The sequence below is a fragment of the Caretta caretta genome, chromosome 14, assembly GCF_965140235.1.
Source record: "Caretta caretta isolate rCarCar2 chromosome 14, rCarCar1.hap1, whole genome shotgun sequence".
NCBI classification, from domain to species: Eukaryota; Metazoa; Chordata; order Testudines; family Cheloniidae; genus Caretta; species Caretta caretta.
The window spans coordinates 18,526,923-18,550,746 of record NC_134219.1 but is presented as its reverse complement, the minus strand read 5'-3'; the positions used below and the strand labels follow the sequence as shown (position 1 = coordinate 18,550,746).

The 23,824-nt window shown below is 44.4% G+C and overlaps 1 protein-coding gene across 11 annotated transcripts in view; it reads left to right on the top strand.

Moving 5' to 3' along the window:
- Positions 1–708: 708 nt before the first annotated feature.
- TNRC6C (trinucleotide repeat containing adaptor 6C) overlaps positions 709–23,824 on the top strand; it is a 584,248-nt gene continuing 561,132 nt past the window's right edge. For 3 of the 11 annotated variants that reach the window (XM_048817816.2, XM_048817813.2, XM_048817809.2), the window contains exons 1-2: positions 1,954–2,111; positions 15,633–15,730. In XM_048817816.2, the coding sequence (XP_048673773.2) occupies positions 15,677–15,730 (54 nt within the window). In that variant the 5' untranslated portion in view covers positions 1,954–2,111; positions 15,633–15,676. Of the gene's footprint in view, positions 726–920; positions 1,094–1,952; positions 2,112–15,632; positions 15,731–23,824 lie in introns of those variants that run through there. The other 8 variants (XM_048817812.2, XM_048817821.2, XM_048817814.2 and 5 more) reach the window with 5 other exon arrangements.

Sequence of the window (23,824 nt, the reverse complement as noted above, 5' to 3'; positions counted from 1 at the left end):
AGTTTTTGAGAGATCCTATTCCCACAGCTCATCTCCATGGTACAAAACAGATGGCTTTCAGTCTCACTGATGCTGTGCCTGGTGCCTGCAGGTTAGCCACACTGACTTAACACACTGTCTCCACTCCATACCTTCTGGTGAGAAAACAATAGGAGACAAATTTATAACTGCCCCTCCTCAGGTCATTTGCATAGTGCAAATTCCCCCACTACCTCTCATCCTCACCCCCCGCCCACAAATGTCTTCATGTAATTAATTAATACAGCATTCATCAGGGCTTAATTCACGTTCCTGTAGTACACCAGGATGGCAGGAAAAGGCAGGGGGGACCCTACCGAGGGGGACAGTAGTACACTCCAGCTTCTCCGTTCTATCGGTGGAACTTAATTAGTCCCCATGATAATATCTGATCATTTCCTGCAGCCTTTGGATCACATGGTTCAAAAATTTTTTAGTGCACCCTAGTGTATAGCCCATTCCAAACAAACACTGCAGCATCTTTCCCTTAAGAGTCAGTGCACGGGTTTTGCTTTTGGATTTTTTGCAGGGGGTCGGCTAGGGGGAATGTATGGAGGGGCAGGACAATCTGTTGTAACAAAGCCCCCTTTTTCTTTCCAACTTTAAACCCACAGTGTTGAGCCTGGTGAGGAAAAGAAGCAAAATAGCCTGCTGCTGCCTCCTTAGATACAGTCTGTCTCTGGGGTTTGACATTGGAAATGGGCAAGGTATGTGGGGTGCCGGAGCTAAAACTGTGTCAGGCTGTAAAGAGTCCAGTATATTCATTTTTGCTCATAGCTGTTACTACTGGTATTGCAGGCTTGCTATTCTTTTTTCCTTTTTAAACATGACCTGCTTTCACATGCAGTACCTCCTATATTGCAAATTCTTACTGCCTTTGCCCTGAAGGGGACCACAGCTGGAAATCCAGCGAAGGTTAGGGGAGGGCGAGCGGGCCCGCGCTTTTATTTTTTGACTCTGGCAAAAGAGCAAACTGGGGGAAAAAAAAAAAAACAGAAAATTTAACCGATGTGGCAATTTTAGGAGGCGAGCATAACTTCTCAAGGACCTTCTGCAAAGGCATCCAATCTGCAAGGTAATTTCCTGCTGGTTAATTAGCATTGGTTTACAGAGCGCATTGGAATTTAAACGTGGTTTTTCTAATTTTTTTTTAAGCTTTAAAAGGAAAAAAAAAACCCCAAAACAACAATGTATGCCGGCAGTCCATTCCTTGGCAGCATACAAACGAGGTGGGGGCAGAGGCTTGTAAGTACGGACATGAATGCCAGTCGCTAACGCAAAAGGGTATGTCTTTTATTTGCACGTTGTCTTTGGAGAGAGACTCACGACTCTCCTCCCCTTAAAACAAAACAGTCCCCCTTTGCTTTAAACATTTTGTGCGGTCAGCAACTGCGAAATTCAGATTGTCTGGATACCACATTTAAAATAAAATAAATAAAGGGGGTGGTAGATGGGAGAGAGAGGGCGAGGGAGAATGGGGCGGAGGGGAAAAAAAAAAACAAAAGCGGAAAATATACTGCCTGGCATGCCGAGGTGTTCAGCGGTGGATCAGGCGCCTTGCCAAGTGTGCACACAATAAGCAGTTGTAGTATGCACAGTGCCCTTGTCTTCACTAATGGCAGCTGCAAAATAAAAAGTCTTGAGCATTGATTACGATGGAGGGCAATGGGTTGGGGGGGGGAAATGGGCGGGGGTGTGGGGATGCGGAAGTATAGACAGGCAGGTTTGCGTGTCTCCCTCTCTCTGCCCCACTGTTTCCCTTCGATCCAAAATGGCTGGCGATGTTCCCTGACACACACACACACACCTCCATTCCCCCCCCCCCATTTTCTTCTCTCTCTTTCTCTCGTCCTCCCCCCTCGCTCTTTTCAAGGATCTTGGTGTTAATGCTGTAGGTCTTTAGCTTGAATGCAAAGGCTGTTTTCTGTCAGTTCGGCACACCAGCCTGTGAGATGCCATCTCGCTCACATTCTTCCCAACGCTAGACAGAACTGAGGAATCTGAAAGGCATTATTGGTGCTCCGGCAGCCTGACGCACCCTGTGCACTTGACTCGCTCGATTTGCATATGCAATGCAGCCATACTTAATGAGTGTGAGTAATTATGCCAATCAGAGGGTTGGTTTGTGTGGGGCGGTATTTTTCCCCCTTCCTCCCCTCTTTATCCCCGGCCTGCAGCATTGAAACTTAGCTACCTCTTTGGTGGTGGACTTAGGAGCGAAGGGGGAGGGAAAAAAAGGGGGTCAGTTGGCACAGCAACTGTTGTTAAGGGAGAATAGGAGGCTTTCTTAGATACAGTAGCAGCTGCCAGCCAGAATAGCAAATACGAGAGACTTGGCAACACTCCAGCTTCCTGGAGGGTTTCAGAGGGATGGTATGTTTGTGGGTAAGACTAGCTAATTAATCTTCCGGCAGGGAACAATGTAATATCAGACAATTACAAAGACAGAATGAAATGACAATAGTTGGAAGGCTGGCATATGAATTTCTCAAAGGGTCCATTCCTCAGCCCACTGCGGTATACTTTATATGTGGGGAAAGCACTGACTGCACTTGCGTTTTTGTCTGAATTGAATTATATCCATGTAAGGGAGAGGCTGGGGGGGAGGGCGGGAAACTAGACTTGATTGCGTAAAGGTTTTCAGGAGAGAAAGGGAGAATTGTTCGAATTGAAATGGGTCCCCACTCCACACGCCATACTCAGGAGGCAAAAAATGTGTTGTCAGCAACCCCATAGGTTTGTGGGTTTGGGTTTCGTTCCCCCCATGCCCATCCCTTCGGTTGTCCTGTGATGATGCCATGGTGTGAAACAGAGTTGCCATTTTGGGGGGAAATGGCTTGCTGGCTGGGCTGAGGCAGTAAAGCCTCCCTCAAAGCCCCGCTAGTTGTTGGAAGTTATTGGGGAAACACACCTACTAGCCCAGTGGCAGTAATTGCCAATAATTAGCTGTGATAACTGTTACCTGTAGTTGGGATGCTGTGATGAATAGGTCAGCACAAGTCACATGTCAGAGGCTCCCCATCTGTTTATTTGCAGTGGGGAAAGTATTAAGAAAGTTTTATTTATCCTGGAGCTTAGGAAAACATCAGCGGGAGTTCACGGTCTCTCCAGTATTTGCATGAGAAACCACTCCCTCCCCATCCTCCCTTTTTCAGGGCTTTACAGCTAAGCTATTGAATCTCCCTCCAGGCACTGCGCTCCCACAATAAAACTTAACGCAAATGGGTCTCCATATAGGAATGATTAAAAATGAAATAAAAACAAAATTGGTCAAATTCTGTAAATAAAATATGTATTTCTGCGGCTAAGGCTGAGCTTTGTCAAGTGATGGCTTCATAATGTGGCCTTTGCCATGTGTCTGGCACAATGGGGGATGCTTTGCAAAACTGCCCCTTAGCAACTCATCCAATACAACACAGAAGAGAAAAAGCTTGTTGGATCTAAACCTCCTTGGTCACTCTCCCTCCTCTGTGAGAGAGCTGTTTGTTTGGTGCCTGTGTACAAAAGGTCAGATGTCACAGGCAAGGCTTTTTAAAAACCCATACGAATTTCTGCACACCTGTGATAGGGAAGCGGCTCTCAGGAAACCTTTCTCAACTGACTGGGTATAGACAGGGGGATCTGTGAGTGCCAATTGTCACTAAAGTTATTGGATTTAAGGTATTGTAAAATAAGGGGAAATTTTAAAAAAATGGCATGATTATTTTTTAAGGTAAACTAATAATGAAAAATGTTTGATTTACAACCCTGGGGCCCAGTTCTCCAGGCTGCAGGATACTTGTCTCTCCTTTTGGTGGCAGGGGAATAGGGTCTCTGGCAATAGTTCTCTGTTTATCGACAGATACCTCGCAATCTGTAGCAAGGCAAGTCTCTCTTCACGCCACTCCCTGATGCCCTGCTCTAGAGAGAATACCTTGAGAGTGAAAAGAAAGTTCAGACTCCACACATTACATTTTCATTCCTTATCATGTCACCTGAAGACCACCACCAAAGGTGCTGTTGGTGGATTTTGTAATGTGGACATTTGTCCACCAGCAGTGAGGTAGAGACCTTCAGAGACAGTGGAAACTGTTGCTGCCTTGGTTTCATCGGGACTTTCTCAACAGTGACTCCCCCAAAAGCCTCTTGGGTCAGTTTCTTATAAGGGTGAGTAGCTTTTTGTATGATTTCAACAATGAAAAGGAAATTGTGAAGCCAACATTCTCTATGAGCACAGGTTCCCTGATGAGCTGCGGGGTATGCAGTCTAAAAGCTTCTCCATGACAGACCTACTTGCTCTGGGACAGCTCTGAGGCCTTCAGCTCCAATCCATGAAACTGAAGTCATAGAGCGGTGAAGAAAGGATCCAGATTACTGAAGGGGGAACCTGAGAAGGTGCCATTCACATCATATTTTGTATTTATACAGATCCTTTCCTCTGAGGATCTGAGAGTTTTTTCATCAGAGAGTATTATTCCCATTTTACAGATAGGGAAATGGAAGGCCTGAAGGGTTAAGTGAGCCCTGCCCAGCCCCCCAAGACTATGCAGTAACTCAGTGGCAGATCTGGGAAAGAGTGGTTATATCTCACTAGAAGTTTATACCGTACCTGTCACCAGGGTAGTTGAGCCCAAGTCTTCTGACTCCCAGTCCTCTGCTCTAGCTCTTATACCTCTTAATCCTGACCTGCCCATTGGAAGCTCAACCAAATCCATTGGCACTGCATATTTGGACCTGGAACTCTTGCAAGATCAGCCTTTTCAGAAGATGGGCAGACGACCATCCCAGCTTCTGTGTAGGTGCAAAATACCTCAGCCATCCTTTCTCAGGAATCTGATGCTTTTACTTCAGGGCCCTAGCTGGAACCAGGAAGTGAAGAGGGAGAAGAAAGCAAAAGGAATCTGATCACTTTGATATTCAACAAAAGGGTCCATTTGGGTTTGGTTTGAATCTTGGGCAAAGGTTTATGATGGTCTGTACTTTATCCAAACTATTCACCATTCCTGATAGTGGATTTTGTACCCTTCGAGTCCTACATACCAACTGACTATTTTCTGGCTTTTCTCTGTCTTCAGTTATGTGTATATCAATCTTGTTGATACCAGTGGATCTGGACTTGACTTTCTGAGGGCAGAATTTTCACTTTTATGTTTACAGTAGAGCAGTTTAAAACAAAAGCGTGCATGAAATTCTACAGAAACGGCTGTAAATTCACAGGTGTCTTTCGTTTAACTGCAGGTTTGTGCTTTCTGAATTTTCTATGGATATTGTGACAGGGTCGAGCCAGATGGCTACAAGAGAGTAATAGAAGGCAGATATATAAGCCCCAGGCTAAGTAGGTCCCTTTTCCCTGGGTAAGGTAACAGGGAAGGTTCCAGATCAATCAGGAACCTTCTGGAGACAATTAAGACAGGCTGATTAGAACACCTGCAGCCAATCAAGAAGCTGCTAGAATCAATTAAGGCAGGCTAATCAGGGCACCTGGGTTTTAAAAAGGAGCTCACTTCAGTTTGTGGTGTGCATGTGAAGAGCTGGGAGCAAGAGGCACAAGGAGCTGAGAATGAGAACGCGGACTGTTGGAGGACTGGGGTGTACAAGCATTATCAGACACCAGGAGGAAGGTCCTGTGGTGAGGATAAAGAAGGTGTTGGGAGGAGGCCATGGGGAAGTAGCCCAGGGCGTTGTAGCTGTCGCAGAGCTGTTCCAGGAGACACTCTAGACAGCTGCATTCCACAGGGCCCTGGGCTGGAACCCGGAGTAGAGGGCGGGCCCGGGTTCCCCCCAAATCCTCCCAACTCCTGGTCAGACACAGGAGGAGTTGACCTGGCCTGTGAATTCAGAAAAACGGCCAAGCTGAGGGCTGCTGTGAAGCTCCAAGGCGAGCAAATCTGCCAATAAGCTCAAGGTAGAGCAGGAACTTTGTCACAGTATATATTTTTAAATGGAAAAAATCCATGCTTTCGTTCCTATAGCTAGGAAGATGAAATGGGTGATTAGGAATGTACATTTTCCTCTTGCCACTGAAATGTAAGAGAATTGGTACTCTGCCGAGTGGGGCATGGTGGCTAGGAAAGGGTTAACAGCACCCTAAATGCCTCCCATTCCTGGGGGGAGTGCACCTGTGCATTGTTGAACATCCCCTGTTTACCACAGGGTGCCTTCCTTTCATGCCGAGCCTCTTCAAGTCAACCACTTGAGTTAGGAAATGTAATTTGTAATAAATCTGTATTACAGTTCTGCATTACTGTACAAGTAAATCTGCTTCAGTGGTTGTAAAAATTAATTCCTTATCCTAAACATTATTATATAGCTTTTAAAATGAATTGACTGTAGTTGGTATCTTAGTATGTGCCATTATTGGTAATTAGTGTAACAAAATAATGTTGCTGTAATATTTCCTTCCTGCCCCTCCCTCCTTTAGGAGCCGTTTCCTATTAGACAATCAGAATTGCAAATGTGATGCTTGCATGCAAACCTCTTGCTTTGGTTTTTGTGTTGGAAGACAATCCCGCTTGTTCTGCATCTTGGATTGCTGTTTTGCCAATAAGTTTTTGATTATGAATAAGCATCAAAGTCACGGTGCTTCAAGGCCCAGTGTCTCAAGATGCTGATCATTCTTCTGCACTTGGATTCTGTTCAGCAGAAGCTGAGGTTGCTTAGACCTCCTGGACCTAGTCCGTACTTTGGGTAGCACCTTTCCTACAAAGCGGATCTCAACAGGCTTTACCGTGATACATCATACAGGCATATTTTGGGCAGACTCATCACCTTCAAAAATTGAGCTTTCTTTAAAAGTTTCCATCTCTTCTGATGGTGAAGTTATGCAGGGTACTCTTTTCAGCCTGCTGGCAGACAGCCTGAATAGCTCAGGGAGTTGTGATCCGATAAGAATGGGGTGTTAACTCTGAAACCTAATGGCACATTGAATGTCACTATTTCTAACTATTTCCCTGCTGATCACTTTTGCTGAACCATCCAGCTGCTCAGACAGAACTTTTTCTCTCCATAGTCTGACCACCAGTTAAACAATGTAAGTGGGAAGCATATGGTATAAATAGAACCACATTCCATATATTCTCTTTATAACAATGTTTTACATATTTGAAGACTATTATGTCCCCCTTCAACCTTCTTTTCTCTAGACTAAATATGTGAATTATTTCAATCTTTCCTCAAGAGGTTTAGAACACCTGATCTATAATAATTTGTGGTGTTCGCTTCTGGATTCTCTTCAATTTGTTCACATCTATCTTAAAGTGTGATTCTCAACGTCTTCTCATGGATGGCTACCAAAATGACATGTAGTGGGCAGCTTTGTAGGATTAGCCAGGAAATTGGTTACATTTTCTCCTTCATGTTGGTTTCTTAAGTGAAATTTTTCTTTCTTAGCTAAGGAATTTTGGGAGGAGAACATAGCGCTTTTTAAACACTTGGATCAAATCATCAGAGTCCTAATCACTGGGATCTTGAGGGACATTCTAAGCCTTTCAGGACGCAAATATCTCTCTTTTTCCAACCACAGTGAGGCATTTTATTTTATTTTGCTACGTGCCTTAGGTACAGGGTGGATGGCCCCTGTAAATAAAGTAGGTCCATCTCCTTTATGCCAGGACAGCTGTTCCTATCCATTTGGCCAATTAAGAGTGTAGGGGAGCAGCTGAAGCCTATAAAGGACTAGGGAGAATCAGAGAGAGGGGGAGGCCTGGTGAATCAGAGTTGCCTGAGAGGGAGTCAGAGCAGATGAGAGCGGCCAGAGACTGTATGTTTAGGACCTGGGAGAAAGCTGAAGGTAGGAGAACAGCAAGTGGGTTTGTTGGCTAATATCCCCAAGCCTGAGAGCTAGGGGCAGAGGGCTGGAGAAGGCTAAAGGCAGGAGAAGCTGCAGAGGGAGATTTCTGCTGGCTCTAAGTCAGATAGCCAGAGCCAAGGACCAGGGAAGGCTGAAGGCAGGGGACCAACAGAGGAGCTTATCTTCTACCATCTCTGGGGCTGGAGGGCTGGACTCAGAGGAACCAGGAGAGGGCCATGGGGAGGGAGAGATGTTCCCCTGGTAAAGATGATCTGCCAGCGAACAGGCTGTGGGGGTTCCCACTGGGAAGAGTGGGATTATGTTCCAGTAGGAGGGGCTGGTACAAGAACAGTGGGGGCCTGCCAGAGCATCTGGACAGGGTCAAAGGCACTAGTGTGTGATATATGGAGTCTTATGAGATGAAACACCAGGTGAGCTTAATGACTGTTTGCACTGGAGTGAGAAGTGAACTGTGTGTGTTTGGAACTTACATTTTGGACCATTTGCACCATGTTTTATAATAAACCATCCCCAAGGACAGTGTTATTGTGTCAAGAGAGCTTACATGGAATTACTGGGGACGAATTTTTGTCTGAAACAACGTTTCCAGAAAGGTCTTTTGCCTCTTTGGCATTTTCTGATGGAAAAATTGTTCTGTCAGAAAATTTCCAACCACACCTTCTTCTACATGATACATCCAACCCTGCTAGGTTTCCGAGTAGCAGCCGTGTTAGTCTGTATTTGCAAATAGAAAAGGAGGACTTGTGGCACCTTAGGTTCCATTCTTGCTTTTGGGCTCCAGGCCAGTTCCAGCTGCAATGCTATCAACTGACAAATCTTTTGATCTCTGACATACGGAATATTCCAGACCTTGAAGGTTCTATTTGTCTACATGGTCACCACAAGCTTTAATGTTCCATACACCACTGTAGATGCTTTTGTCTGGAATTCAAACACAGAAATCCCTCCAGTGGGCCACTATGTGAGTATGCCATTAACAAAGATATACAACTCCTGGGGTTAAAATAGGACTTCACCATTGTCCACAGTCAGTTTCTGAAGTGGTAAAGCCTGAAAGAAGTGAGAAAAAAATCCTAACATAGTGGTGGTACATAATAATTAATAATCATAATACCTAGCTTTTTATAAAGCACTTTTTATCCTTCGATCTCATACTGCTATACAAATGAGGTAAGCATAAATATAGGATCTGTTAGGTGCGCATGGTGTAAGAATGAGCTCTGAGTTAATGTCTTCTGTTATAGTGCAGCCCAGAGGAACGTGTCTTTTGAATGATCTTTTCCCACGTGCTCTTGCAGTAGAAGAGTTAAATTGGGGTGAATTCTCTCTGTGACAGTGACCATTGTGTACTGGCTAAGGCAAGGGGAAGATGGTTATTGTAACTTGTTTCCTGCTTTTCTGAGTTAAGGAGATGTGTCCCAAGTTTGTTTGTTTGGATTTTGTTTTTGTTTTTGTTTTTTTTGGTAGGAATATACCAAAGTAACAGATGTTACAAGAAACTTTAGATCACATTTGGATAATTTATTGAATTACTTGAAAAAACTTGAATTTTTAAAGTACTTTTTAATTTTTTGTCTCTGGTTGTATGAAAGGTCAGACTTTTTACAACTGCTGTATAAAGGACAGAAAGATGTTTACATTTTATATATATTTTTGTGAGAAATCTATGTGATAACTGGCTCATTTTGCTTATTTAGACTTTGTAATTATGTATTTAAAACAGGGGTTTTCAAATTTTGTTTACTTTGTGGGCCATTTCTTAAGATCATGATTTACCTTGTGGCACAGCTTCATTCACAGCCTCCTGACCCTAATTCCAGACCTTCCTTGTGGCACCTACAAGGCTAGGAAAAAGTAGTAATCCCACAATATTCTGAAGACAGAATACAAATATATTATCTTTATGGGTTGCGTATGGCTGCCTGGTTGCATCAGTCCCCACATCTTTTTGCATCAGTGCTACTTATCTCCTTTCCTTGATCAGTCCTGAATCACTTTCTCTCTGCAGCAGGCTCCTACTGCTGTTAGGAACTTTGCAAAGAGAAACCAACTGGGATTAATCATTTTCCACATCAACCTCCTTGAAAACATAAACTGCTTGCCATCCAGCTCACAGCTTGTTGCAGAGGGGAGACTGACTTACCTTGCTCATGCTATGTTTGTTTGCTCTAGCCTTTTTTTGCTGAAAAATTTCTCACTGTCACTGAAGCGGTTCAGACCTCACAGGTGGCTAGTAGCAGTGGGAGCCCTAGTGTAGACAAGATTCCAAGCAGCTGCCAGCATTTTAAACCATTGTGTCAGCTAACCTAGTCAAAGTGAGTCTACCTGACCCAGTGTTAAAAACATAAGCATCCACAATACTACTCCACTTGCATTCACAACCATTTCTGCTACCACTGGTGTTAGTAACCATGGGAAATTTTTCAGGAGAAAAAGCCGACAGTATATTTTTTATCAATTAGGCACGTTTATCTGAATTCCCCCCCCCCCCCCCGCCCACACACACATGCTTGCTCATGACTGTACCACAAAGGGTACACTGTTCATAGTTCAAGTTTCAGAATTCTCCTCTTGTTTCACTGTGGTTGTCAGTTCTCTCCCCTTTCCCCTCCCAACATAGAATCATAGAAATGTAGGGCTGGAAGGAACCTCGAGAAGTCAAGTCCAGCCCTCGGCGCTGTGGCAGGACCAAGTAAACCTAGACCATCCCTGACAGGTGATTTTTTTTCCAACTTATTTTTAAAAGCTTCCAACGATGCAGACTCCATGACCTTCCTTGGAAGTCTATTCGAGAGCTTAACTACCCTTATAGCTAGAAAGTTTTTCCTAATATTTAACCTAAATCTCCCTTGAGGCTGATTAAGCCCATTACTTCTAGTCCTACCTTCATTGCACATGGAAAACAATTGTTTGCTGACCTATTTATAACAGCCCGTACCTTAGAGGAAGACTGTGATTGTGTCGCCTCACTCTTTTTTTTCTCAAGACTAAACATGCCCAGGTTGTTTTTTTTTGTTTGTTTGTTTGTTTTTTTCCCCAACCTTTCCTCATAGGTCAAGTTTTCTAACCTTTTGTCATTTTTGTTGCTGTCCTCTGAACTCTTTCCACTTTGTCTACATCCTTCCTAAATTGTGGTGCCCAGAACTGGACACAGTACTCCAGCTGGGGCCTCAGCTGGGCCAAGGAAAGAGGGAGGGTTACCTCCTGTGTCTTACTTACACCACTCCTGTTAATGCACCCCAGCATCATATTAGCCTTTTTCCAGCTGCATCATATTCAGTCTGTGGTCCACTATAACTCCCAGATCCTTTTCAGCAGTACTACCACCTAGCCAGTTATTCCCAATTTTGTAGTTATGTGTTTGATTTTTCCTTCCTAAATGAAGTACTTTATACTTGTTGCTATTGAATTTCATCTTATTGAATTCACACCAATTTAGTAAGGTCATTTTGAATTTTAAACCTGTCTTCCAAAATGCTTGTAACCCCTCCCAGCTTGGTCTCATCTACAGATTTTATAAGCATACTCTCTACTCCATTATTCAAGTCATTAATGAAAATATTGAATAGTATGAGACCTGGGATTGACTCCTACCAACTCCACTAAATACACCCTGTTAACTGGACAGAAAGCCATTTATAACTACTCTTTGAGCATGGTCTTGCAACAAGTTGTGCACCCACCTTATAATAAATTCTTCTAGACCACATTTCCCTAGTTTGTTTAGAGTATGTCATGTGAAAAGAAAAGGAGTACTTGTGGCACCTTAGAGACTAACCAATTTATTTGAGCATGAGCTTTCGTGAGCTACAGCTCACTACATCTGATGAAGTGAGCTGTAGCTCACGAAAGCTCATGCTCAAATAAATTGGTTAGTCTCTAAGGTGCCACAAGTACTCCTTTTCTTTTTGCGAATACAGACTAACACGGCTGTTCCTCTGAAACCTGTCAGTATGTCATGTGGAACTGTGCCAAAAGCCTTACCAAAATCAAGGTATATCACGTCAACTGCTTTCCCCCATCCACTAGGTCAGTAATCCTATCAAAAAAGGAAATTAAGTTGGTTTGGCATGAATTGTTCTTGACAAATCCATACTGACTATTCCTTATAACCCTATTATCCTCTAGGTGCCTACAAACTGACTGTTTAAGAATTTGCTCCAGTATCTTTCCAGATTTTGAAGTTAGGCTGACTGGTCTATTGCATCACGTGAAGTAAGAAAGGCTGACAAGTTTTCTGAAAACTTCCAGTAATATGAAAGATCACCTTGCAGCTGAGTTGAAAGATGGAAAATTTCAGTCCAAAGGAAGGATTTTATTTTAAAGAAAGTATCAGAGGGGTAGCCGTGTTAGTCTGAATCTGTAAAAGCGGCAAAGAGTCCTGTGACACCTTATAGACTAACAGACGCATTGGAGCATAAGTTTTCGTGGGTGAATACCCACTTTGTCGGATGCATGTAGAGGAAATTTCCAGAGGCAGGTATAAATATGCAAGCAAGAATCAGGCTAGGGATAATGAGGTTAGTTCAAGCAGGGAGGATGAGGCCCTCTTCTAGCAGTTGAACTAACCTCGTTATCCCTAGCCTGATTCTTGCTTGCATATTTATACCTGCCTCTGGAAATTTCCACTACATGCATCCGACGAAGTGGGTATTCACCCACGAAAGCTTATGCTCCAATATGTTTGTTAGTCTATAAGGTGCCACAGGACTCTTTGTTTATTTTAAAGAAAGTTATGAGTGAATGAGAATGGGGTTTATCCCAGGAACTGTCCTGTAATCAAAATTGTACTATTCATTATACGTCAAGAAGGGGAAGAATGGCCTTGTGGGTAAGGCCCTGGAATGAAACGCAGGAGATCTGAGTTCAATTCTTCACTCTGTGTGGCTGCCTTAGTGACTTTGGGCAAGTCACTTCTCTCCACGTTGAGTTCCACCTGTAAATGAGTGTAATACCACTTCTTTTTTGTATCTTGTCTGTGTAGGTTGTAAGCTCCCTGGAGCAGGGACTGCCTCTAGCTATGTGCTAGGCCCTGTAGGCGCACAATCTTGTGTGGGGCCCCTAAGTGCTACTGACTTACAAATAGTAAGTTATCCAATGTAAACTATTTTGTACTGACTGATGCACATAAAGTGTAGTTGCCTTGGTCAGTTTCGCAGTGGCAGCATGTGGTTAAAAGCCCTGCATGAACAAATGCACAATTTACAATCATGCTTCAAAGATACTACAACAGGTCCAAGAAAGGTCACATAAAGGGAGCCTGGGTGGGATCTGGGGACATTCTGAAGAACACAATTCACCCTTAATTTAATAGAATGGTCCATTCGATAGAGAATATATTGTAAAGTTCTCTCAGGTTGGATGGCTTCCAGTTGTGCCTGGCCTTTGAAGTGCTGATTAGCTGGGCTGGGAACACGCTGATAAAAAGTTAATTTCTATTTGCTGTTGCTTTGTAATCGGATGAACACGAAAGCAATTAAATATTAAAACATACAAACAAATAACGAAGTCACTGTAATTAGCCAAAGTTTGATCACTGTCATATTTATTTAGGAGGAGATGATACGTCTCAGCAGGTGACATTTTAAATACCCTTGGCCACTTTGGTGGTGTCTTCAGAGAATGCTGAATAATATACAGAGGATTTAATTAAACCCCATTGTAAATCATCTGTGATGACAAGGCAGTGACAGCCACATGTTGAAAAGAGAATTAGGCCTCAGCAAGAGATATTAATTAACTATTTTCCATAGGATTCAACCTAGACTTTTTGCTCTGAGGTTTGAGTTTATGTGAAAGGGGGCTTGTTTGTTGCTGAGGGTGTTTGCTTATCTTTATAAAAAGTTTAATTCAATTTCGATGTAATCCCTAGAACACTACCTTTCTTCCTAGGATTTAACAGCCCTTTAAAAATGTGAGCATGTGTTGTTATCCCCAGCTGTCAGATGGGGATAACTGAGGCACAGAGCAGTGATGTGACTAGTCAGTGGCAAATCTGGGCACTGAATCCAGTTCACCTGAGTCCCATCCCAGCATGTAGAAGATGCTTCTGCAGAAGAGACTGTACTGAGGGCTTTCACAAATTGGAGGCAAGGGATTTATTTTTCATTACCCATTGGTGGATATTTTGAGAGAGGAAACTTTGTGGGCACTGAGGTCTGCTACTCACCAGCTGTGTCTGAAGTTCATGGGAGTCTGAGATCTTTATTGTGTCAATGGACACTAGGAAAGAAGCTCATCTGTTTGTGTTATAAATGAAGGAATCCTTTGGAAATGCTGGTGTGTTGCTTTGTGCCTTAAAATAAAAGGAAAGAGAAAGGAACCTCATAGGATTTTCTCAGCTTCGTTAGTGTAAGCAAAACTGAAGGTTTGTTTGCCTGTATGTAGTGTCGTCCAAACCTCATTGGGCTAGAGATTTCATACTAACAGGCTTTCTCATGGTACTTCTGTCACTTCTGTCATAAAGTGCAGAGGCTCCCCTAATTCTACCAAACAAATGAAGTTAACCAAACTCTTTAATACCAAAGAGTTCCATTCGGTTTGAGTAGGGGGTTAATTTTTTCTGCTGGTCCTTTTCCCAACTAGTTGTACCCTGCTTTTTAAGTACATTTTAGCAGACTCCTAGACAGTGGTAAAAGTTGCCTGCACTCTTGAGGTTATGGGGAAAAATCATTGAGTGAGCCTGTGGGGCTGTCTAGTAAAAATAGCCAATGTTGGTCAAAGGACTGCCAAAACAAGAAGTGGGTGTCAAGATTTCAGGGGATGAAAGAGTCAAAGCCTAAGATGCCTGTGTTGGGAAAGAGGGACAAAGGGGAGCTATGGGAAAGCCATATGAAATAATGAATGGTATGGAGTTTGCCAGTCAGGTACTCCTGTTTGCCTTTGCCCATAAAATAAGAATAAAGGGGCAAGTAAAAATTAAACGGCAACAAACATATAAAAAGAAACAATTTTTTACACATCATATGATTAATCTATGCAACTTGCTGCTGCAGGGTTTTATTGTGATTATGAAGCCAAATATCTTTGAAAGAGTTAAAAACAAGATTACACATTTATACAAATAACATTAGCACCTACTGTTAGAGAAGAGTGAGATGGAAAATTATTAGGGCTACCAATTCTCATGCAGCAAGGCATATACTGATCACTAGTTGGGCTTAGGAATCAATTTCACTCTGTAGCATAGTGTTGCACAATGAGGTATATTATGGGGGTTTTGCACCATCCTCTGAAACATCTGGCATTAGCCACCAGCACCCGGGACAGGAAACCAGATTAGGATGGGCTGTTCTCCTATGAAAACAGATAAGCTGGGCATTTTTACCATGACTCTAGCTGAGTCTTATGCATGTGAATGTTCCTCTACCCAGAGTGCTACTTAGGTGATAACGTACAATGCAGCAATGAATGGCTTGTGTGAGCGGTTACGCACCTGAGAGCAGATGAGTGGGCTCCAGTGCCGGGAACCGTATTTCTACTATGACAACGTAGAAGGAGGTGGGGGACCGAGGGCCCTGATTCAGCAAAATACTGAGGCATGCGCTTAATCTTAAACGTATGAATAGTGCCGCTGATGACATTTTAATTACTCGTGTGATTAGTGTTCGAGATTATTAACCATATCCCTAAGAATTGGGGCATAGGTGAAAAATTGTTCATGGGCAGGGCTCATGAGTGCAAGACAGAGAGTGACCTGGGTGGGGAAAGGAGTTATGGGACTGGACACATACATGATATGCCTGTCAGTGCAGTTTGTGAGAATCGTAGCTGTATTTTCCCTTCCTGTCAAACCAAACCAACTCCCTCCTTTCTTTCCTCCCAGGGGCACCACTGAACTTCAGAGGCCATCAGAGAGAATGAGTCTGAATGGCACTGTGTGGAAAGATCAGCACAGAAGCGTCTGTAATCCTTCCCAGTCAGGTAAGGCGATCGGTTATCTTGGATTGCCACACACAGGTCTCCAGCGCTACTTTTGCTGCTGGATGGTGTGATTTGCTCAAGTGACTTTGCATTCCAAGGGACTGATTCTCCTCTCACTCCCACCCATGTACACTCTGGAGGGGAAAAGTCGTACTATGCCTACACCTCGCAGGGCTGTAAATGTAATTGTATCCGCTCAAGAATGGGACTTGGATGCCACTGTGGACAGCTCAATGAAGACTTCTGTTCAATGTATGGCTGTGGTCTGAAATGCAGATATGATGCCAGCATGAATAAGGAGTGGGAAGGAGACTAATAAGGAAAAATTATAATGCTATTCTATAAATCAGCCTTGTCTGGAATACCGTGTGAAATACAAATCACTCCATTTCAAAAGAGATATTGCAGACTTAGAGGGGATTCAGAGGGGGTGACCAGAATGACTAGGGGCCTGGAAAAACTCTTCTCTGAAGGGAAATTGGAAAAGATTGGGATTAGATTAGAAAGGAGACCAATAAGAGGGGATGTGACACAAGTGTATAAAAATAATGAATGATACAGAGGAGGTATCCTGAAGCTTCTGTTCTTTTGGTCTCATAACAAGAACAAGGGAACATTAAATGAAATTAAAAGATGTCAAAACTTAAAACTGATAAAAGGAAATAATTTCATGTTGTGTGAAAAAGCAAAATGTGGAACTCATTGCCACAAGATGATGTTGAGGCCAAGAACTTAAAAGATTCAAAGAAGGTTTGGACACTTTAGATGGATAATAAGAATATCCAGCATTGTTATAGTTATTGTTAACAGGAAAAAAAAGTACTGGAAGGGAGTTTAAGCCCTGAAATGAGAGGCTTTAACTAGTTTTTAACTATTGGGGTTTAGGATGAGGCTTGCATCGGGGCACATTACTTCACATCAGCCCACCATGGACTTCTTGTGTCTTCCCCTGAAGCTCCTGGCATGGTTAAAGACAGGACACTGGTCTAGATGGACCAGTATGGCAATCCTTATATTTCTGTGTTGATTGAAGTTCAATGGAGTTAGACCAGTGTAATCATGCTATGAAGGAGAGAAGAATCATGCACTATAATTAAGGCTACGTTTTAATTATGGGTTTTAGTAAAAGTCACGGACAGGTCATGGGTAGTAAACAAAAATTCACGGCCTGTGACCTGTCCATGACTTTTACTAAAAACTTTGGACGGGAGGCCCATGATACTGTTGGGGGTGAGAGCTGGGCCACGGCGCATGGCCTGGGCCACCACTGGTGCTGGGGAGGACAGGCCGCAATGCACGGCCCAGGACCCTGCTGGTGTTGGGGGGAGGTTTTGGGGGGGCTGGCCAGGGTTCCCTACCCTGCTTCATGTCCCTGCAGCTCCTTTGCAGCAGAGGGGCCAGGGTCCCCCATGTGCTGCTCCTGCCACAAGTGCTGGCTGCTGCAGCTCCCATTGGCCAGGAACCACAGTCCCCCCTGGTCCCTCCACCAGCTAGGAGCTGCAGGGCCATGCCAGTGGGAGCCCCCATCCCCGAGGTAAGCACCCCCAACACCTTCCAACCTCCTGCACCTAGCCCTGAGCCCCCTCCCACACACCCAAACCGCTGCTGCTGCAGAAATCCCGGAGGTCACGGAAAGTCACAGAATCCATGACTTCTGTGACCTCTGTGACAGGCTCGCAGCCTTACCTATGATAATATCCCAGTAAATAGATAGAGGTGTGTGTGTGTGTGTTGATCCTGTGAGATGCTACGCTCCCATAAATCTTGTTGAGGCCATGGGGCGGTGTGGTAGCTTGGTGATGCTCACAGAATGTGGACAGTGTACCCTGAAACCTTGGGTGTGTGTCTTGTTGGGGGCCCGTCTGCACTGGCTGCCTGCCCTATACCTGCTGCTTCCCCACAAGTCCCACACAGACCTGAACCCAGCTGCAATGTCCAACAGTTATACCCTGTCCCACATGCTGTAGCCTGCTCTGTACACAGTTCCCTGGCAATTTCTCCTGCATTCAGCTTCCCTGCTGTTCCTGGCGTAACATGCCGCTGCTGCCTCTTCATGTCCCAAATTACTTCCTTAACTGCTTTAAACCACAAGACAATCCTTCCTGTTCCTTCTGTGCCCTGCTTCATTCACTACACACTTTACAACTTCTGCATCAAATGGGGCAAGCAGGGCCGTCCCTAGAGGGGTGCAGCACCTGGGACATAGGTGCGGAGTTTCTAATCTGCCGGGGGGTGCTCCCCCCCCGGCTCCACCCAAGCCCTGCCCCCACTCCACCCCTTCCCACAAGGCTCTGCCCCCACCCCACCTCTTCCCGCCCCCACCCCGCTTCTTCCCCGCCCAGTTCCGCCCCTCCCCTGAGCGCGCCGCTCCCTCATTCCTCTCCTCTCTCCCCCAGCGCCTCTTGATTCCACAAAACATCAGATCCGCGAAGAGGGAGGGGGAGGCGCTGACTGGTGGGGTCTGCCAGTGTGCAGGAGGTGCTAGGGAGAGAGGGGCGTTCTGGTAAGGGGGCTCCTCCTTGCCCCCCCGCCTACCACTCGCCTGCCCATTCACCTCCTCACCCCGCTCACTTGCCCACCCACCCACCTCACCTCCACACCTGAAACGTGGGGCCCCCTAAAGCGTGGGGCCCGGGGCAGTCGCCCCGATTCACCGTACTCAAGGGACGACTCTGGAGGCAAGAGTCCTATACAGAAGTGCCTCCTTTGCTTCACAGCCCTGATTCACTGACTGAGCAACGTCCATCCTGTGTACGGAATGGGGTAGGGGTCCTGTGGAAAAAAATGGCACGTGATCATGTATTTAAAGATTGTATTGTACAAGGGGCTGAATTTAGATTGCTTGGACAATCTTATTTCCTCCATTTCTAAACTTTTGAGTGTTTGACTTTACAACCTTAATGGTCTTTTAACATAGTGTTTTGGATATAATCTATGGATAAAGTGCCAGTAGATGGTGCTCAAGAAGATATAGCATAGTTCCTGGGTATAGTAGGACCCATAAAACTTCTTGCTGTGCACCTCAGATGGCTTCCTTTATATCCACTATTAGCAACTGTCATGTTCTGGTCTGGAAATTCAGTGTAAGAAGTGAGGAATCCAAATCGTTGAAGCAGCAGCAATTGTTGGTTGATCCTCGTTCTTGTCTGATCATCTCCATTTTCTTTGCACCGTTTGGGTTTAAACAGCTTCACAGTCTAGAAATCCTGAGCCAACTCTCTCCTCAGTTGACCCCCTTTTATGCTTTGCTTTCAGCTTATTTGTAAAGTGACATGAGAATTTAAATGGAAAGCTGAAGTTAATTGACCTAAATGAGCCAAGAGCCTTCTGCTGGCTTTATATATATATACACATCTGTGTAGCCCCAGCTCTCTTGCTTAACCATGTTCCAGATCAGATTGCCTAATGCATATTGAAGCAGCTGTTTTAACACAAACAATAATAATATGGTAACGTCTAGACACCCTAATTGAGATCAGAACCCCATTGTCCTACACACTATGTATACAGAGAGAGAGTCCCTGCTCCCAGAGAGCTCAGTCTAAATAGCCAACACAAAGGCTAAGAGGAGCAACACGGGCATACAGAGTAGCAGTGACTTGCTCAAGGCCATACAGCAGGTGAACAGCAGAGCTGGGAAAAGTCAAGGTCTATCGACTCCCAGTCTAATGCCCTGTTCACGAGACTACACTGCCTTTACAACACAGTGTAGCCTTTTAGTGGTTAGGTTTCCTCAATAAATATTGCATTTTATCATTAATAGAAGCAATGCTCCCAACTTCTAAAATATGTGGCACCTCAGACAGTGAGGGACTTATTCCCATGGCTATACCCAGGCATAGTTTGGGCAGGCATTGTAGAAGTTTCCAGAGCTCTTCTAATGCATCTCAATCCTGCTCAGACCTCTTTCGAGACGTTATGCTCCATTCTACCACCGCACCTTGTTCCTGAAGTGCTGCATCCTCTGCTGTTGCATTCTGTGGCTACCACAAATCTTTCTCAGTGCACCTCGTTCCCGACCCGCAGAACCCTCTGCCCATGCTAGGCCTGGTCTGCATTAAGAAAACTAGCACCAGTGTAACAAAATCGGTACAATTACACTGGTGCAAACTACCCATTGTAGTTGTCCTTAGACCAGTTTAGCTTAATTCAGTTTCCAAAATAACCAAAACCAGTAAAATCATGACTTAAAAGTGGCTTAAGTGCATCTGCATTAGGGGTTTGATCTAGTGTAAGTGCACTGATTTAAAATTGATTTAGTTACATGGTGGAATTTTTCTACTCTAGATGAGCTCCAAGTCCAGCCTGGAAGGTGGGTGCATGGCAAGTATGGGGAAATGGGCGAAAAGAGAGGACAGATCCTCAAGGCTCAGATGGGGATCCCCGGGAAGCACAGGGCTCGTCGTTGCATCACAAATGGAGGGGAGGCAATGCGATCTAGTGGATAGGGCATGTGGCTGGGAGTCAGGAGATCTGGGTTTTATTTTTTGACTTTGCTGCTGACCTGCTGAGAGACCATAGGCAACTCACTTCCCTCCTCTGTGCCTCAGTTTCCCCTCCTTTGTAAAGCACTGAGCTCTCTGGATGACATTTTCAGTTCATATCCTATAGATAAAGGAGCCTAAAGAAAATAATCTTCAAACAAAAGACTGGCCACAAATTTGGATCAAAATCCAAGTGTCCTCACAACATGGAGAAGCTCAGGTCTGAGATTTTGATGGGACCCCTGCCCTCCCCCCTGCCCCCGCCCTGGGCTTCAGATTTATTAATCCTTAGATAATTTGCACTTTATGGAAATGTGCCAGTGGAGAGGGCTCTCCGAGGGCGCACCATTCTCTGGACAGGAAGAAAGCAAGCCGTCTAGTTAGGTGAAGAAATGCCAAACTGCCTCTAGCAGTTTCATTTAGGGAGCCCTCTTGTGGCAAATGCTAAACATGTCTGAGGCTTTCTTAGAGTGCTGGCTTGGTACTTGTAAACAATAACAAACTAAATAAACCTACAAAGAAAATGTGTCTAAACAGAGAATATTCCCATCTCTCTCCACCCCGCCACTGTTTCGAGGGTTCTCCTTGTCCACAGACTAAATAGCAGTAAAGAATAGTGACGCTTTGTGAAAGTGAGACAGCAAACCTGTTACAGAAACAACAGCACTCCCCCTTTAAACTTGGTGGGAAGAGAGATGCTTTGGTGATCCCTTAGGCAATTTAGTTTAATGCTGTTCTATAATCTCCCTAGAATCCACATGGTGTCTGCAGTGTGTAGAATGCACTTGTTTTGTACCTCTGCTATTATAGAATATGATGATACAGAACATGACTGAATTAATCACTTTCCTTTCATGCACCTGGCAAACTGGCGGGACTTGTGGGGAGTGGGGTCTTTGTGCTGATAATTTGGACTCATTAAAAGTCTCCAGCCTGGTGGGGGAGCAGCAGTGTTGCTGTTCAGAACACTGTACGGTGATATCAGGAAGCAACTTTGGAAACAATCCTAATTGTCCCTGTTTGCTCCAGTTTGATTGCATGGTACATTTCTTCGGAGCAATTAGACTGAATGGGAAGGGAATGAGATCTTGTGCCAGAGTTGTCTAGGCTAGGGCCAGTTGTTGCTCCCATTTCAAACCAAAATCAGGCAAGAAAGAGGATGGTCCTGCATCTCTTGGGATGGAAGACTGGGCGGAGCATTGTCACATCTTGGTTAGCATCATTCCAATGAAGGCTCCATTGCTTGTGGCTCATTGTTGGTTTAAATACTGCTTTTGGGGGGTGTAGCAGGTGGCACAATTTTGCACAGGCAATTACCCATTTTATGAGTACAAATCCGAGTGTTGCTCATACGGTGCAACCACACAAACTCTGTGGGTACAACTTCAGGTAGATGTCTTCATCTGAATGTTTTTTCCGTACAGATATATTAGAATTGCCTTTGTTTTTAAGGAGATGTACAGAATTGCATGACCATAAGAAACTGCTACGAAGGAGAGTAATAAAGATATGTTTGCCCTTTTATGGCAGGCAAGGATCTCCAAAACTTGTACAAACACAAATGAAAGTTTTGCAGCATTATTCCCATTTTACTAAAGAAGGTGACTGAGGCACAGAAAATCTAGTTAGTTTTCCCAAGGCTACACAGCGAGTGTGGGAAAGAGCCAGGAAAAGTTCTCTTGACTCCCAGGACAAGGCACAAGGACACCTTCTTCCCTCTGGTAATTCGAATGCCATGCCCCCTGCCCTTCCCTACACTCTTAACATCTGCAGCGGCTGGTGACTTTCAGATAAAAGTTGGGAAGGTGACATGAAGACCTTTTAAACTTCCTCCACTTTCGGTCAAATTTCTTTGACAGATTTCTATATAGATCTTATTTGTGAGTGAAGCTGACAGAACCCTGAGGGCTCCCTGTTCTTTCGCAAGCAGCCTTCTTTCCCTCTCATGCTCTCTCTATTGTCAATTGGGATAAGACCTTGACTGTGGCTTTTTTCCCTCCTCCTTCTGATGTCTCTTCCCCATGCCCGATGATGACTCCCTGTTTATACAAAGTGGAGATGACATCTGCACTGGGAGTTCCTTATTTCTTCCACATGTTATTGTAATGAGCAAAATAAAAATGAACAGCATTAGGTAATGTCATCTGCTCGAAAAGCCGGGCTAGGGCTTGTACCTGTTGCTGCGGGGAGATGGCCCTGCTATGCTGATTGAAATAATTAAAGCCCACTGAAACATTGGGGACATTTCTGGCTTGGGAATGTCATGTTAGACTGCAATAGAAAACAGATGTTCCCTACTATATTTATTCTCTAAGTGAAAGTATAGCAGATGCAAAACAACATTAAAATGGTATCAAGGCTGTAAATACTGCTCATAATTACTGCGCCAGCCAGGTAATGTCATTTGCAGCAAGCCGACTTTCTCCAAAGGATGCTGCAGGCACATCCCGGATGCATAATGTCTTTTAAATGACAGATTTGTGCATTTTCCTCCTTTTAACATATGTGTGGGTAAGCTTAAGTGCCCATGGGGGAGCTGAGGAGAGTGCTGGATAGTTAGATGTAGTGGGCAAGATTCTGCACTCGCAGGTAGGAGATGTACTGGGAATGGAGAGTAGAGAACAGCTGCATGTTAGTTACAACAATCATCGTGCTGGCAAAGAGCAGGAATGACTCAGGCTAGACAGCCACAGTGTGGTGTGAAAAGGAGCAGTGTGCGCTCCTGCAGACAGACACAAGCCAGTAGGGTCACTGATATGTAAGAAAGAGAGCCTGATGGCAACAGTGACATCAGAGACCTAGAGGTGAGGAATATGAAGGAGAGACATGAAATATGTGAAGGAAAAGCTGACTAGGAATCAGAACAGCATGAGGAGGGGGAGTGAGGGGAACAGAATGGGGGGGAGGAGGGAAGGGAGATGAAATGAAGAGGAAAAAGGAGACCGTACTTAACTTGTCAAACTAAACTTAAATTAAGGGGTGGGGGGAGCTCAAACATTATAGTGCAAAATTTCCAGTGCACTCTTTAAAAAAACAAATAAAACCTCAGCACCCCTTAAGAACTTTAAGAATTCAAAAGGGACAATGAGTAGAGACTGAGGGGGGGGGGGCACCTGGCATGGTGAGCAGGAGGGAAGGAGCCTATGAGTTTTTCTCTCTATTAAGAGGAGCTACAGAAAAGTGTGAGCACCCCTTTATGTTGGGGCAGCAAACGTATAGTTATACTAAAGAAAATGTCCCACAGTAGTTAGAAGCACAGTAGTTGGCAGACATCTGCCTATCTTAAGGTTTTATACTGCAGCCCAACACCAGAGTATCTAAGCACCTTGCACATAAAACCAATAGCAACAGAGAAGCTCCTAATGGACTCCATGGAGCCTCTGGCACATCTCAATTTTTGGGGTAAAACCTCTATGTGGGGCAGGATTTCTTTTTATTTTAAAATTATTAATTTACTTTTTTAAACAAGTTTTGTGTGCTTGGGGATTTTGAGTAAAAGGGGTGCCAATGTTAGGCATTCTTAGGATGGAAAGGCCCCTTCAGAGGAAGGGTTTGCAGTATTTCCCAAAGATGGTTCGACTCTGGATTTGCCTGATCTCCTCCAGAAACG